Below are 17,101 nucleotides of genomic sequence, written 5' to 3' on the forward strand. Positions count from 1 at the left end.
CTCAGAAAATAGACATTGACTTCAGTGTGGTTTCCACTTTCAGAGGGGCCGAGGCATCAGGTTACTCCTGAGTAGATTTTGCAAGACTTACTACATGCTGGCTGCATCATACCTGGGGATGCTCTCAGCAAGCCTTTCCCCTAAGATCCCAGACAGCTGAGTTGCACACATTCTCTTTAGCCAGATCAGATGCAGGAACATTTGGACTTTTCATAACCTTTCACTCTAGAGTTTATAAATGTAGGAACCCACCCTTTCCTCCTCCTTACCAACAACCATGATTAAGCCCTGGAAGGAAGGGATGGGAAGCATGTGCATACATAGCCCACCAATGACTCAAGAATCAGAATTTCCGAGAGAAAATATTTAATGAGTTTCTCTAGGCTTTGGTGGGAAGGAAGAGCAGCGTTTTCCTCAGGGCGGTTCACGAGACAGAACAATGTAAGGCAAAGTTAGAGCTAATATATAAAACACATCTGTGCACCCAGCACACACTCGAACCTCGTAACCTTGTGACTGTTTGTAACAGGGAAGCAATTCGAAACAGGGCAAAACTATGTACTCATGTGACAAATTATGTGACTCTAACTTGTATCTTTTAGAATAGCATTATGGCCGTTTATATTGATGGTAGGAAGTTGCCCTAGGACACAGCTTGAGGTAAGGGTTGGAGCAGCTGGTTAACAATGAGCTTAATAATAAGTTAATAGAAACTAACTTTCCAGTAGAAAAGAATAGTATTGCATTTTAGAAATTATTAATCCTGAATACTGTAGCGACATCTTTGCTAGATGCTGGGTTGATTCTCCTTGCCCATTAAGCAAAGCAACAAAAGAAATGATCACATTTTCACAAATTTTAAAAGCCAAAAAAGGAGGACAATAATTCAAAAAGCTATATGCACCCCTATGTTCATTGCAGTATTATTTACAGAGGCCAAGAATGAGAGTAATCAGTGTCCATTGCTAGATGAATGGATAAAAGGTATGTTTTGTATATATACTGGAGTATTACTCAGCCATAAAAAAGAATGAAATCTTGCAGTTTGTAACAAAGTAGAGGGACCTAGAGAGTATTAATGCTAACTGAAATAAGTCAGAGAAGAATAGTACCCTATGATTTTACTTATATGTGGAATATTAAAACAAATGAACAAAATAACAAAACAGAAATGGACCCATAGATATGGAGAACAATCTGATGGTTGCCAGAGGGGAGGGAGGTGGAGGGATGGCAAAATAGGGTAAAGGGATTAAAAGGTACAAACTTCCAGTTATAAAATAGCAAAGTCATGGATATCATGCACAGCATAGAGAATATAGTTAGTAATATGTAACAACTTTGTATGGTGACAGATGGTAACTAGATTTATTGTGATGATCACTCCATAGTGTATATAAATGTTGAGTCACCAAGTTATACACTTGAAACTAATATAGGATGTCAACACTTCAATTTTTTTAAGTCAGAAAAGGGGGGATGCCATATTCAGAATAAATCTAAAGAGCACATTGTTTAAAACGTCTGAAAAATTAGGAGTCAAAATGAAAAATTAAAGAGGACTAGTATCTATTTCATGTATTTTTACTGTTGAATCACTGTGTAGTATACTTGAAGCCAATATAATATTGTATATCAACTATAATTTAAAAATACACTTAAAAATGTTTCAATTTTATAAAATAAAAACTAGTTAGGAGGTTTCTTATCCCATTGGATAGGATTTTGGCTTATAGTTAATATATTCAGTTAAAGTCACTATTGACCTGAAGCCCTGGGTTCTTTTATCTGTCGTGTGACTTCTTCAATGATATCTTTATTGTGTTTCCATCAATAAGTATTATTTACCAGGAGACCTCAATTTGGGGGTGACTCTAAAGTAGCAAGGTTTTTGACAAAGTCACAATAAGGGCCTTCAAATTAAAAATTAATATAGTAAATAATATAATTTAAAAATATATGAGGGCTTATAAAACAGCTGTTAGAATGTTTAAGTTTTATTTAACTTGAAGTATATATCTTAGTATTTTATTAGTGAACTTCCCGAGGCATTGAAAACATTTGATTTTGGTGAATATGCTTTTTCTATAAAGGATAAGTAAATTAAAAGTTTAAAATCTAAAAAAAATGACAAACTAGAACGTTCCCTGTAATTACAGTATTTAAGATTCAAAGACTCAAAATGTTGATGCCCAACAAAAATAAACTCCTTTTCTTTTAGTTTGTTTTTTGAAGGAGGTGGTTTTATCATGTGCTTATCCTGCAAAGCCTGCAGGTGCCAGGATATTCACTGAAGCGGTTATAGCAGTAAAGCCTGGATACATTATAGATGTCCGGCAGCAGAGGGTTCATTCAATAAATTTGGGTATTTAGCCATATAACAGAATTCTGTTCAAGCTTTTTTAAAAATTGGGTACCTCTATTTACGTTGACATGAAGACATTACATTCTATATATTTTTAAAGCAAATTGTAGAACAGTTTACATAGATATAAATAATTTGAATAATCAAACTAGCTATCTGAATGGGTGGGAGAGTTTCACTTTTGAGTTCACTAAATTCCATTAAATTCTCTGTTTCATTTTCTAAATGTGAGTATGTATATTCTAGGTATATATTTTTTAAATTTGTAAAAAACAGTGATTAATATAATAAGGTTCCCTATCTACATATCAAAATATTAATAGGGCTTTTTTCTTGATGGAAGGTAAAATGGTTTCTCTTTTTTTCTTCCTTGAGCATCTGTATTATCTATTTTTTCTACACTAGATAGGTTACTGTGTAACATACTCTGTAACATAAAGAATGAATTTTAAAAATTTAAAGCAGAGAATAGAACATTGTCTAGAGCGGGAAAATTGTACAGAGGTGACATACAGGGAAGCAATATGCCTAAAACTGTATAGGGCAAAATATTACCAAGCTTTATTAAATCATAAGCTTAAAATGAATTCCTCTCACCAGTTAATTCCCCAAGGCAAAAATGACATCAGCTTCTCAGATAATTGATGAAGTGCCAGGTGGTTGCATATGGCCATTTCTTAAACATTATGAAAATAGAATATTCATATCAAATCAGTCAGATTTCTAAACCCTGATATATATGACTGGGTATAGTTTGACTTACTTCCAACAGTAGCCCCAATAGTCCATTGAACCTAAAACCCTTGCTTTATTTACTAAGAATAATCTGAAACTTCACTGAACGAAGATACTTTAGTTAAAGCTTATTGGAGATATTGTTGAAACTAATCAAATATATTGAATCCTTTCTTTTGGATACGTATTTATAAACTCAGAATTACTGGGTTCTATCCAAAACCTTGCAGTGAACCTGAACGAATGATTTGTACCTGTCAGGAAAAGGATACAAACTTGTCAATCTTGATGATAACTGTCTGCTATCTTCTATGCCATTTCAGAACACTTCTTAAGGACCAGGATGTGTAAACTTCAGAAAATCTGGCATAATTGCCACTTTTTAGAGGCACTGAACTTCTCCAAAAGCTCAGCCTCTGCCCCACAAAGCATACCTCAGATTCTAGCATAGTCTTTTCACTCAAAACAACTCAGCCACAATATTTATGAACCTGGTGGGGATGTTCATACTGCTCAGTTAGTAAGAGACTATAAAAAGTGAACCATCAATAATACCACATAGAAATGGACAGCCACACTTTTCTGGGTTAGTTAACCCCTGGAGATCTGGTCCTTCAGGAACAGGTCTGAATGGCATGAACATATGTTCGTAATACACACATGCACATACACACACCCCACACACACAAACACACCACACAGTATAGGCAGCTCTACCACCTTCTTTTCTTTTTCTTTTAAAATAATTTTAAGAGACAGTAAACGCAAATAGTGTAAAAAGTAAGTGTCTTTCCAACACCTGTCATTCAGTTACCCAGGGTTTGTTTAGATGGTGTTTGTTTCATTTTATACTCTTTAATCTTTGATACACATGAAAAATACTTTAGTGCAGAGTGGGCTAGGGTTCATCATTTCCCGATGGCTATTGAGTATTGAGTAATCATCTATCTCTTCCTTCCCATATATGCAGTGCTACATTTAATAAGATCTTAATTCCTTTATTTGAGTCAATGTCTAGACAACAATTCAGTTCCACTGACTTGAAAATACAGATAATGCTTAAGCTCTAGACTCTAAATCCTTGGGTTCGAATCTCTCTTCTGCCATTTACTGGCTGTGTGACCTTAGGCAATTTGCTTCAACTCTGCTTAAATTCCTCATTTATAACATGGGGATATGAATAATCATAATATTATTGTGGGAATTAAGAGATGAAAACACTCAAAGTGTATGACATGACATAAGTAGTACTCAATACATTTTAGTGGTCATTACTCTTAAAACATACTGTGGTTGCTTTTATTGGTATTTTGTTAAATGGAAAGATTAATTAAGAGAGAACTGACATGTAAATATGGAGTCTTCCCAAGTAAATATCACATGCATTCTTATGTATTTGAGTCTTCTTTTGTATCCACTTTCTTCAGACATCTCTCTGCCATAGACCTTTATCCATGTTTTATAAGGATTCACATTCCCCTCTCTATAATTCATCTTCTGCAAATATTTCACCATCGTATGGTTCAATCCCTATAATTCTGAATTATTGCCTCCCGACCACCCTTCTGCACTGTTAGACATCTCTTACCCAAGGCCCTTACTGAGGGCCTTGACTACAACCTGTAGTTGCTAATGGAGTGTAGCCAGTAGTTGTATTTCTTTAAAACAGTGAGATTCAATACTATGTCTAAAGGCTCATGCATTTTTTTAAGGCTGGTGTTTTCTCTGGCAAAAAAAAAGTCCTCTGTTGAAATATTTCCTTGGTTGTGAAGCTGGAGTTTGTAGAAAGCATCTTGAGAAATCAGACCCTTCAGTGAGATTATAAATTTGAACCCTTTATCTGAGTTTTTGTTTCATGCACATTAAACTATTGCTGAAAAGCATGGGTCCTTTAAAGTTCAGGGGGAAGGTGTTTATAAAGATCTAAGACTGAGCTAAAGACAAAGCTGTAGCCAGAGGCCTGGTTTCCTGAGAAGGAAGGAGTCCCCCACTAATCTGTCATGCTTCTGTCTAACAGGATATTAAAGCCATCCGAGCCCCTTTCTTTTACAGCCAGTCCTGTGTCTCACAACCCCACGTCTGTCCCAGTAAGCCCCGCGATCGGGGCTCCACCCCACGGCTCCTCCAGAGCTCCTTGTGAAGTGCAGGATAGTGAGTAATTAGAGGATCAGTGATGAGGAAAAAAAGAGACAATGAAACCCTTATTATTAGTGACCGTCCTCCCAATCACTGCCTAATGTAGTAAGAAGAAAAAAAATATGCCTTTAAAGGAAGGGTTGAGCCTTCTGGGCAAGCCATTACAATTCTTATTCTGTCAGCTCGCCTGGGTTTTGACTCCTTGACTACATTAAAAGTGAGACGAATTTGAGAAGAAAACACTCATAAACTTTTTCTAATTACAAAAAGGTTATTAAAAAATAGACGCATGTAATAAAAGAAGTGTTATATATATAAAAGTTTCCCCAACCCAGCCCATAGCCCTGTCTTCCTGGGTCTCCCATGTTCCTCCTCAGCTGCCCGGGGGGCAGACGGGGTGTCTGCCTTCACACACAGGTACATCTGTACATCCCAGACCTCAAAAGACATTCAGGTGGGGTTGGTTTTATGGGCGATACTACACCCTTCAGAGACAAATGGCTGATTTAACACGGGCCCAGAGCTGGCAGGTCTTGGGAAATGCCTGTTATACGCTCTGGCAGAGCTCTATAAACAAGTGTTGAGGTTACCAGCAGAATGAAGTCTCCATTGGAGACTTGGAGAGTAATTCACCTAGGCAAGACTTCCCAAACCAAGTGCAAACAAGAGGCCCAGCGACCCTGGTGGCTGTTAATGGAGTCTTTTGTTTCCAAATCACCTGTTTTCTTGCAGCCCCAGGGAGCTGGGACTTAGGTTTGCTTGTATCTCATTCCTTCCGATGTACATACAGATGTTCTTCCGACTGGTGGAAAGGCTGGCTGCGCATACGGAATCTCTTTGCCTTCCTGAAAGGAGGGAAAAGTAATCAGCGATTAAAGAGAGATTGAGAAATATTAATGTTGTCTCTGATTGTCTGGGAAGAGTGGAGGTTCAGGTGGGCCTGTGTACAGCCAGCAAGAAGGACCTGGATCAGACTTGCTGAATGAGGTGAGGAGCAGACGGAGAGAGGACACATGTTAAGATTAGGTGAATTGACGGTGAGCAGGGCATTGCCTCAGTGAAGGGCTGAGCATGACAGAGAGTTAAGACAGAGAGTTTCCCTAGGAAAGCGACTGTCTCAGAGAGAGTTCTGGGAATAAGAAATGAGCATGTTATTAGTGCTCAGAATATAACGAGGCAACTGAGTTGCACTGTTTTGGAATTGTGGGAAAATTAAAGGAAAGGGATAGGCTTCAGCATCGTTTTGTTTTCCTCATAAAATGAACGGTTTAGTGTTATATGGAGTAAGCCTTCTCACCACTTACAGTCCTCTCTGAATTAAAGCCTTTTATTTCTATCTCTGTAGCTACCCTAATTTTCTTTTGCTTAATATTTGCCTAGTGTATCTTCTCTCACCTTTGACTTTCTACCTTTCCAGATCCGAATGTTTTTATGTAGCATAAGTAAACAATATATAGCTGGATTTCTATTTTTATTTTTATTGGAGACCAATAGAATCTATCAGTTCCAGCTATTAAGTGGCAACTTGTGACCATTTATATGTATCATTATTAATGATAAATACTGATCTATTTTGACTTGTATGTCCCTTTTTTCTGTGTTTTTTAATTTGACCTGCTCTCTGCTATGCCTTTATCCTCTTCCCTTTCTGCACCCAAAATTTTCAATCTCTTTGTTTTCTTATTCCAGTTTTCCCCATGCTAATTTAGAAGTAATACGTTATTTCTGTTCTTTTAGAAATTATTATTGAAATTTTGTTATGCATACTCAACAAATAAATATAAAGGCCTTAGAATACTCTACTCCAATTACTCACTCCTAATTATTGTCTCTGTGGTTTAAACCCAGCAAATTAGACCTGTTCTTAATATTTCTGTTTTCCATAGACTTTTTTCCCTGCAACTTACCTGCATTTTACCAGTTTCTTTGCTCTCCATTCATTCTTGAATCTCAGACCTTTGAGGTCATGTTCCCTTTTCTTTAAGTACATTCTTCAAAATCTCCAATTGTACAATGGTATTGTTTGTTAGCTCCCTCTATTCTTATTTATCTGAAAATATCTTTCACCTTCACTCTCAAACATTTGTTTTTCTGGACACATACTCAAAATTTCTCTCTCTCGCTCTCTCAATTTGCAGATATCTCAGTGTTCTCTGGCTTATATTTTTGCTCTTGAGAATTATGCCATTAATCAAAATGCTATTTTTCGCTGTTGACCTCTCTTCTTGCTCTAGTGATTTTAGGATTCCTTTTCTTTTTAAAGTACTCTGCAGGTAAGCCAAATACCTAAGTGTGGATTTCTTTCTGTTTATTCTGCTTGGTATACTTCGTGCTGCCTATGCTTGTGGATTCATGTCTTTCATCAGTTCTGAAACCTCCTCAGCCACCATGAACTCAAATGTTGCCTCTTTGCTCCTTATTCTATATTGACTCCTTCTGGGACACGAGAACATTTATGTTTGATCTTACCATTTGATATTCCAAGTTCTAAACCCTCTCTCTCATTTTTTTAAATAGACTTTATATTTTCTAGGAGATTTAAGGGCACAGCAAAATTAAGAGAAAGGTACAGGTGTTTCCCATATAACCCTTGACCCCCCATATGCACAGCCTCCTCCATTATAAACATCACCCACCAGAGTGGCACATTTGTTACAGTTGATGAACATACATTGACATATCATTGTCACCCAGTCCATAGTTTGCATTAGGGCTCATCTTGGTGCTGTACATTCTATGGGTCTGGACAAATGAATAATGGCATATATCCACCATTATACTTTCATACAGAGTATTTTCACTGTGCTCCACATATTCATTCCTCCCTCCCTCCTAACCCCTAGAAATCGTTTATCTTTTTACTATCTCTACAGTTTTACCTTTTCTAGAATATAAAATTGCTTCAATATAAGAGGCAAAAAATGCATTTGGGAGGTAGGAGAAGGGAGGTGAGAAAATAAAAAGATAAGAAGAAAATAAAATATTTTGTTCAATTATTTAATGTTATGGGAAATAAAATTTATATTTAAGAGCCCTATCTAAAGTAGAGTGTTGGTACATGCCAGACAGACTACGTAATGGTTCAGATATAGAAGGTTGTAGTAGAAGAGGACAAGACAGCCAGCATGCATATTGTCACCTTTTTATTAGTTTGGTAGTTGTTTTAAAAGTGTTTGTGTGAATGCAAGGAAAAGCTTGGGTCCAAAGTGTTCTGTCAGTAATACTTTGGGAGGATGGTTGAGTATTCTTTTCTAATGATCATGAAGAGTTTCTTGGGAGGGATATATAAATAAGAGAATAAACTTAGAAGGGAGATTAAGTGTATGAAAAGTAGAAAACTACTCTTAGTGAGAGTGTGAATAAATCACACAAATAATGAAAGAAGCAGTCCATTCTAAAAATCAGAAACTCGATTTATATCAGATCTGTTTCCTCTACACATGCATGGACTTACGGACCTTCACAGATTCATTTTTCTTTTTCAGAATCAGAGAACTCAGTTATGAAAATCAGCGGGATTTTCTAATTATTTTTTCTCCTTTTTTATATATTTGTTTTATTGATCCATCAAAAAGATGACAACAATTAGTACAGAAATCGCTTTTTGTCCAACAATAGAATGTTTGTATAGGAGAGATCCAATCTAGTCTGTTCACCCCCGAGAAATCTTCAAATATCAGTCTTTTGCAATTCATGATTCTAATTGCCAGGTACACTATTAAAAATATATAATCTGTTGCCTTGCACTTTCCCAAAATACAGTTTAATTCAACTGAACCTGTAAGAGATAATTGACTAAGTTGGTTATGCATGAGAAGCCAAGCTTGACGACACACTGCAACTCCCTTCTCCTCTTGACTATTAAAGTAAGTTAATGATCTGGAGCTGCGTAGGGGTTTCCAGAAATAACACTCTAATGGCCAACATGCTGTAGTTAGCAGCTAAGAAAAAGAGCTATGTATCTTTTCAGGCAGTTGTCCTAACCCATGCCCTAGTACCTTTGTGTTGGGACCCAATCTACTATGAAGAACAGCAACACGTTACAACACAAATGAATATAAAACATCTCCTTTAGTAGAAACAAACTCATTGAGTGATTTCACTCAGATTTTCAAAGCTATGGTAGAAAATTTTCTTTGAGCAGATGCTTTAGAACAACATCTGGATATTGATTTAAATGTCAGAGTTTAGGAGAAACCACATAAATGGCTCTTTTAAACAAGTGGTGGAGAGCAATTCCAAAAAAAAATGTTTTGCCACAAGGTGAAAGGCATCTATATGCGTTGGTAGGGGAGAAAAAAATCAAGTAAGACAAATAGAATATTTCTTTGAGTAATTAATGGGACCTCTAGCTAAAATAAGGCAAAAAATCCCACACGGTTAAGTGACCTTGTTTTGTAAATTGATTTTGTGTCTTAGCATTTCTGGCTTCAAACTGTATAGGGAAAACTACTTACGTAAACTCCTAGTTAATAATTGAAAAGAACAAATAAGTAAGACCTTTGAATCGTGTTTGAATCTTACTAATTTTTAATAGCATAAGTAAACAAGTTCATAAGGCAGATGACAAACTAGTAAAAATATTTTCATAATAAGTGACAGTTAATATCCCTAGTATATAAAAAATCACTAAGAAAAGACAAAATGCATCATTTAAAAAAGGAGCTATCAGATTAAGTAGGCAGTTTTTTTAAATACAACTGGTTAATAAGATGAAAATATGCAACCAGTATAACAAAAGGACCCACATAAAAGGACAAATACTATATGATTCCACTTATATGAGGCACTTGGAATAGTCAAATTCCTAGAGACAGTAAGAACAGTGGTTACAAGGTGCTGAGGGGGGAAGGGGGAATTACTGGTAAACACAGGGCTTCAGTTGGGGAAGATGGAAACATTCTGGAGACCGGTAGTGGTGATGGTTGCACAACAGTGTGAATGAACTTAATGCCACTGAATCATACATTTAAAAATTGGTGAAATGGTAAATTTTCTGTTTTGTGTATTTCACTACAATAAAAAAAGTTCAACCAGTATAGTATGCAAACAAATGTAGACTTTGGCAGTAATGAGATAATATTTTTGCTTTTTATATTAGCAATAGAAATGGAAATTATAATGCTAGCAGTACTCAATGTGAAGAGAAATGGGTACATTCAAACACTATGAAAATGTAGAATGGCTGCAAACTTGCTGGATGACAGTTTAGAAATAAGTATATTGTATGTCCTCATACCCTTCGACCGCTTAAATCAAAATATATCTTTAAAATTTATTATATAAGAATGCTCATTATAGAGAAATGGTGAAATTTTTTAACCAAAGCTCAACACTGATTAAATAACTCATGGTGTATCTATAAGATGGAATATGAGACAACTATAAAAAATCATATTCTTCAGGCATATAAAGTGAAATAAGATTTACAAAAGAATATATACACTGTGATTCCAGTTTTGTGCAATAAAGTATCTGTGATTAAAAAACTGAATGGGAAGGATAGACTTGAAAATGTAATATGTCTACAATCATCTCTGATAGTGTGCTTATGAAAAGGTTTTATGTTTTTCTTTATGCTTTTCCAGATTTTCTAAACTTTTAGCAATGAATATTTTGTTTTTTTTAATTGGAGAAAAATAATATTGTATTAGTTTCAGGTGTACAGCATAGTGATTAGTATTTATCTACATTATGAAATGGTCACCATAGTAAGTCTAGTGACCATTTGTCACCATAAAAATTGCTACAATATTATTGGCTGTATTCCCTATGCTGTACATTATATCCCCATAATCTATTCATTTTATAACTGGAAGATCGTACTTCTTAATCCCCTACACCTACTTTGTCCATCCTTCCACCTCCTTCCCCTCTGGCAAAAACTATCAGTTTGTTCTCTGTATTTATGAGTCTGTTTCTGTTTTGTTGGATTCCACATATAAGTGAAATCATGTCGTATTTGTCTTTTGTCTACAACACGTAGTTTATAGTCAAAAATTTAAATAAAAAAGCAAGACATTAAATATTACTAGAACTTGTAAGATAATGTTATCCACTCTCAGCTTTCAATGAATTGTGTGCTACAAGCTCAAAAAATAACTATTTTACCTATATATATTTTATATATAGAAGATAATGTCCTAAGAGACAACGAATCAAAGCATGCCATTGAAAGTGGCTGATCCAGTGGGAAAGGGGCCCAGGCTTTCTTGGAGTGAAAAATGATCGCAATTTTTACTTTTCACCGGCTTTATTTGTGTGTCATCAGAGGCCACAGGAAAGAAGCAGAGCAGTCACTGGTGGAGATGAAACGGAAGTTAGGACTGCAGAAACGAGGCTTAGGGGCCAGCTCGCCTGAAGTCACTTCTGTGTCATTTTGAGCAATAAGGCCTGGGGCTAATCAGCTGTCCAAGCTGTTAAATCAAATAGCCTTTAAAAGGAGACTACCATACATACTGTAATTATCTCATGAAAGCATGATCATTGATTTAGTAAATCAAGACTGAGATTTCAGTATGTTCAAACCCTCTACTGAATATTCCAAAACTGTGTCTGTGGCTGCTTTCCATCTAAGAGCTTTTTCTTCCAAGTTTTCTCTGCATTTTTTTTTTGTCATTTACTGAAGTACTTTTTTTATTGATATATAATTGATATGTAACATTGCATTAGTTTCAAGTATAAAATGCAATGGTTCAATATATGTATATATTGCAAAATGATCACCACAGTAAGTCTAGTTAACATCCATCCCCACACATAGTTACATATTTTTTTCTTGTGCGAGAACTTTTAAGATCTGCTTTCTTAGCAGCTTTCAATTATACAATACAGTTTGATTAACTGTAGTCACCCCTCTGTACATTACATTCCCAGGACTTATTTATTCTTGTTCATTTTTGTTTCACCAACACACTGCCTTTTCTAGTGCTTGATGAATAACTGTTGAATGATAAAAGTTCTATGCCAGGCAGGTTCATATTTGGGGCATAAGTGATTATCCAAAAAGCCAATTTATATCACATTTATATAGCGACAAGGGACTCCTCCCCTCTTAACTAAAAATATCACTGGAAGACTAGTTAACCTTTCTCATATTTTAAACTTAAAAGATGTAATCAAAAAAGTTCAGACCAAACAAGAAAGCTAACCTAGGTAAAATGAAAAGGGAACAGATTTATTTTATGGCTTAAGGCCTCTCTTTTTCTCCTCTTTTCCCATCCCACACCCCCAACATTTAGGTTTTAAACATTTCTGAAAAGACTAGATACCATGGTAGACAAAGAGGGTAGAATCCAGATTTGAGTCACTGGAGCTTAAACATAAACTAATGTTTTGAGGACAACCATTACATTTCAAATTTAATTATTTCTCTTAATTGAATATTGTTTAAAAATTGTTCTCAAAACTTTCTATTTGTCCTATTTCTTCTGAACATTACAAATAAAAATTATTCGCCGCACTGATTTCACAATGCGCCATTGAACACAAATCATATTACAACATTTTCCTGGTGCAGGAGTCTTTTGGTTCCTGTGGGAGAGAAATAAATTTCCAAAGAGATTGCTTGGCTCATATCACTAGAGCAGAGGTTTCAACTCACTGCCCTGGGGCTAAATAGGGCCCAAAGTTGAAATTACTTGGAATGGGTTTAAATTCTTTTTTAATTAGTTGCCAGCATCTAAAAATTGGGAGGGTCAATGTAAAAATATAGAAATCTAGGGTCCTTTGAAAAATCTTTGAACCCAGAACAACGGCTTGCTGTGTTGACACATGCCTATAATCAGGTGAGCCTGACTTGACTTCCCGCTTGGAGGGGTTCTGGCTCCCCAGTCCTCGCCATCCCACTGTGCCTTGCTTTCCTCATCAGCATCACCTGCTTGAGTGCTTGTAGACACTGGAGTTTTACTCTTTTGTGTGTGTGGGAAAAAAAAATGCACTTTGATATCCTTGGCCAGTATCACTGATATGTAATAGCAGTCATTAAAATAGAGTAGGAACCAGAGAGTAGCCTATCTGAGCTTAACCACTCTGCCTTCTGTGCGGTTGGGGAGTTAGCTATGTGATCTTTTTTGCCTTAGTAAGTACCACAGTTGAATATGAAAACATCCAAATAGACAGGCTTTAGATACCCCTGCGCAAAGCTTCCAGAAAGAGCGTGGAAACGGGCAAGAGTGTGGCAGGAAGTAAACAGCACAGGGCCTGTGTCAGATCTTTTCATAGCAACAAGGCCTGATGCAATTTGGGGTGGTTTTTATTCTCCCATATTGAAGGGGTTTTGGGGGACCAAAGACTGCTGGCGGGGAAAAGGGCCACACTGATTGCTGCCTTTTAGAGTCCAGCGTTTCGATACCCAGATCTCACTTAATGCACAGCAGCTAACAAGCCCAGGCTAACGTCACCTGCCTGTGAGAGAAAGATGAAGCCCTGGATGACGAGTTGAAGGTTAAATGAAGAGGAAGGACTCCGGTCTGTCTCGGGGACCCTCTTTCATCTGCTAATGCACCATGTTGGTTGATACTCTTGATGACTTCACTCCTCCCTGCCCCTGTTTGTAAAGGCTCCCCAGACTCACAAAGGTTAAGGTCAAAGTCTTGTTTTGTTTTGTTTTAATCTTCTCCTGGATGATTATTTAAATAGGAATCGTTTGCTTCTGTTGATGCACCCACTTAGTAATATATAGCAGTAATGGCTACTTTTAATGAGTGCTTATTATGGGCTAGGCACTTGTGTGCATTAGCTCATTCAATCCTCATTAAAAACCCCATGAGATATGCATTATTTAAACCACCTTTTTTAAAGATGAAGAAAGTTTGAGAGGCTACATCATGTGCTCATCACAGCTAGTAAGTAGCCTGCTCCAAAGTCCTGCTTTAACCAATATTCTGCAAGTACAGCAGCCTTCAAAATGTAGTATGGCCATTGCTAACAGGCGTAAGAATTAAAACTATGAAAACTGAGGTTTGGCCAAGGACACAGGCTGTGTCAGTAAGCCAAAGAATGGAGGAAGAGGATGAGATTCAGTGAACTGCAAACCAATACATCACCAAGGAAAATGCTGTTAGAGTTGTTAGTCTTATTAGATGATGAGCAATCCACACAACAGAAATCTCCAGGGAGATGTAATGAACTTAGAGAGGATCCAGAGATGACAACATCAATAATGAAGGAGACAGGAATGGGGCTGGAACAAGAAGAGACAACAAGATTAGCATGCATTATTCTGGAAAAATGAATACTGTGGGGGGGGGGGGGTAATATCTCAGGATTACACAGACTCCTGGAAGCCTAATTAAAATATAGCTTCACCTAGCTAACAATACACATTAAGAACTTATTCTCAGAATCTATATGCTTTGGAGGAAATGCTAAGAATATCTATATTTTTAAGTTTGCATTTTAAATAAATAAGGGAAATCAGAATGTGTAGGAGGTATATTCCTATTTTCTAAGTTTGAAGTACACACTGCAACCTGAGTGATCTTTTCAAAATGCAGATCTATTCACCTGATACCTTTGTCCATGAAAATGGCTTCTCACTGTTTCATCACTGTTAAGGATAAAACAGTCAACACAGTCAGGCAGGGAGGGAAGTGAGAGTCCTCGCCTGCCCTTTTCCAGCCTCCCTTTGATTCACACTCCTTGCTGGCAACTGCGAGCATTTTGACAGTTCCTCCAGGATCCAGCCAGACCTAGAGGGCCGAGGCCTCCTGTCCTCTTGGGCTAGGTCAGGTCACCACTTCCTGGGTGCTCACAGCATCCCTGTTCCATCCGCACCGTGTTGCCTCCTCACCAAACTAAACATCCTGCAGGCAGAGGCTGGCATGCCCTTCTTACCTGTGTGCCCCCAGCACTTGTAAGTAGGTAAAAGCCCTGGGAATCTCTCTTAAATAGCAGAGCCTCAGGTGTGAGATGACACTCTTGAGAGTCAAATTCTGTTTTGGGTAAATTAGAGAGCCAGTGGTGGAGTTAGCATTTTTATTTTGTTTTTGGAAAACTGAGGTGACAAAGAGTCTGGTGTATGTAAACTAACACATGGGTATGAAATCAATACATTTTACATGATCATTAAGAGAGGCTAAATTCTTCTGTTTGCATAACACGATTTAAAAACGGATTCTGCCCTCCTCTTCCCTGTCACCTGCCCCACTTTAGGTATCTCCATCTAAGACACGACCATATGTATTTCACTTGTCTATTTTGTTTATTGTACCTGGTCCCCACTAGGAGGGGAGGGACGTTTGTCCTTTCTTCTCACTGCTGCATCTCTCTAGAGCTTAAAACAGTGTTTGACACATAGTAAATGCTCTTGTTGAACAAATAGGTTTGAGTAGTTTTCTTTGCCCAGAAGTAATAGGCAGAAAGCATCAATTAGCCCTGAAGTAAATTTCCTTGGAACCTCCAGTCCAGGTTTTTAAAAATCTTACAGAGATTGTACTGCATTGTGATCTTTAAAAATGAGTCTTCCTATTATATGAGGGGCCCTCAAATTGCACAGTATCAGAATCACCTGAAGGCTTGTAAACATGCAGATTCTCTCACCAGCAGAGCTTCTAATTCTGCACTGTAGAGGCGGGTCCTGCCAGTTGCGGGAACTGCATTCATTGGGTTGTGGCTCAGGCCATAGTTAGGAAAACACAGGCTGTCACTGTGCGGAGAGGTGGACTCAACTCCTGCTGAGTGAAGGCTCCATCCCGCTCTAAGACAGGGCTATTATTTGCCTGCGTTCTGTACCCTGTGGGCTTTAGCAGTGAATGACGAGTGTCCAAGGGATAGGTACCGTGTTCCCCAATGAGGAAACACTGATTCATCCCCTCTTCCCTCCGTTCCCCCGAATGTATGCGGTCCCCACCAGGATGAAGGGCAGAATCACAGAGATTTAAGAAAGAAAAGTGTGCCAGGCTTCCTAGAAAAAGATAAGAGGGAAATGTGCGGTGTCCTGGAGTCCGGCTGAGACGTCTCGTGCGCGCACAGCTTCTGCCCTCGCCCCCGAGGCCGATGTTGGAGACCCCCGGGCGCTTCCCGCGGCGGACGCGGAGGCCAGAGGCGAACCTGCCAGCCCCGGGCCGAGGAGGCTGGGGGGCGCGCGGCGCGGGGCGGGGCCGGAGGCCCCCGGCGGCGGGGAGGGGGCGGTGCGCCCTGCCCGGTCCTCCCCCGGGGGGGCGGGCCCTGCGGGAGGGCGCGGCCGGCGGAGCGCGCGGCCGGCAGTGGGGTCCCGCACGCCCGAGCGAGGGCGCTTAGCTCCCGTCCGGGCCATGGCCGAACTTCCCCGCAGCAGAAGCCTCCGCTCCCGGGCTTTCCTCCCTTCTCCCTGAGGGCGCTCCCTTTTCGACCGCTGGAAACACCGCGTTCTTTCTGGGGCCCTGGCGAGGGACACGGAACGGCGAGCAAGGATGCGCTGAGGACCGCGAGAGCGCGTGTCTCGGGTGCCGCCGTGGGTCCCCGCGCGGGAGCCGAGCTGCCTCGGGCTGCCTCGACTTGCCCGCTGCGCGCCTGGCGCCCCCCGCCGCACTTGATGTGCAGAGAGAAGCCGGACATCATGATCCTAACACGTAAGCTAGACTTGTGCCTTGCCGTCAGGCCAGCAGCGGGAGCCAGCTGCGGAGGGGACCCGCCGCGGAGGAAATGTCACCCTGCCTTGTCAAGTCGGTGCCTGGCGTTCTGTGCTTTTGAAAGCCTTTCCGAGGAGGCTCGGGACCGAGTCGCCCAAGTTTCTCGGAGTGGAGGAGGTGGAGTTTGGGGAAAATGGGACAGTCTGGGGAGGGAGGACTTAATCCTGGGTAATGACCCCTGGCTACTCATTGCTCGGGGGTGCGGGAAGGGCTGGGGGCTGGGGGATGACAGCGACGAGCTAAGTGAAGCCCA

At 39.2% G+C, this 17,101-nt stretch overlaps 1 protein-coding gene across 8 annotated transcripts in view; it reads left to right on the plus strand.

Annotated features, from left to right (window-relative positions):
- DLC1 (DLC1 Rho GTPase activating protein) overlaps nucleotides 1–17,101 on the plus strand; it is a 333,929-nt gene that overhangs the window by 275,648 nt on the left and 41,180 nt on the right. For 2 of the 8 annotated variants that reach the window (XM_057505156.1, XM_057505157.1), the window contains exon 1: nucleotides 16,422–16,788. The exons of 5 other annotated variants lie outside the window; for them this stretch is intronic. In XM_057505156.1, the coding sequence (XP_057361139.1) occupies nucleotides 16,752–16,788 (37 nt within the window). In that variant the 5' untranslated portion in view covers nucleotides 16,422–16,751. One more of the 8 variants, XM_057505158.1, reaches the window with a different exon arrangement.

Source organism: Manis pentadactyla, chromosome 7, assembly GCF_030020395.1.
Source record: "Manis pentadactyla isolate mManPen7 chromosome 7, mManPen7.hap1, whole genome shotgun sequence".
In the NCBI taxonomy this organism is placed as follows: domain Eukaryota; kingdom Metazoa; phylum Chordata; class Mammalia; order Pholidota; family Manidae; genus Manis; species Manis pentadactyla.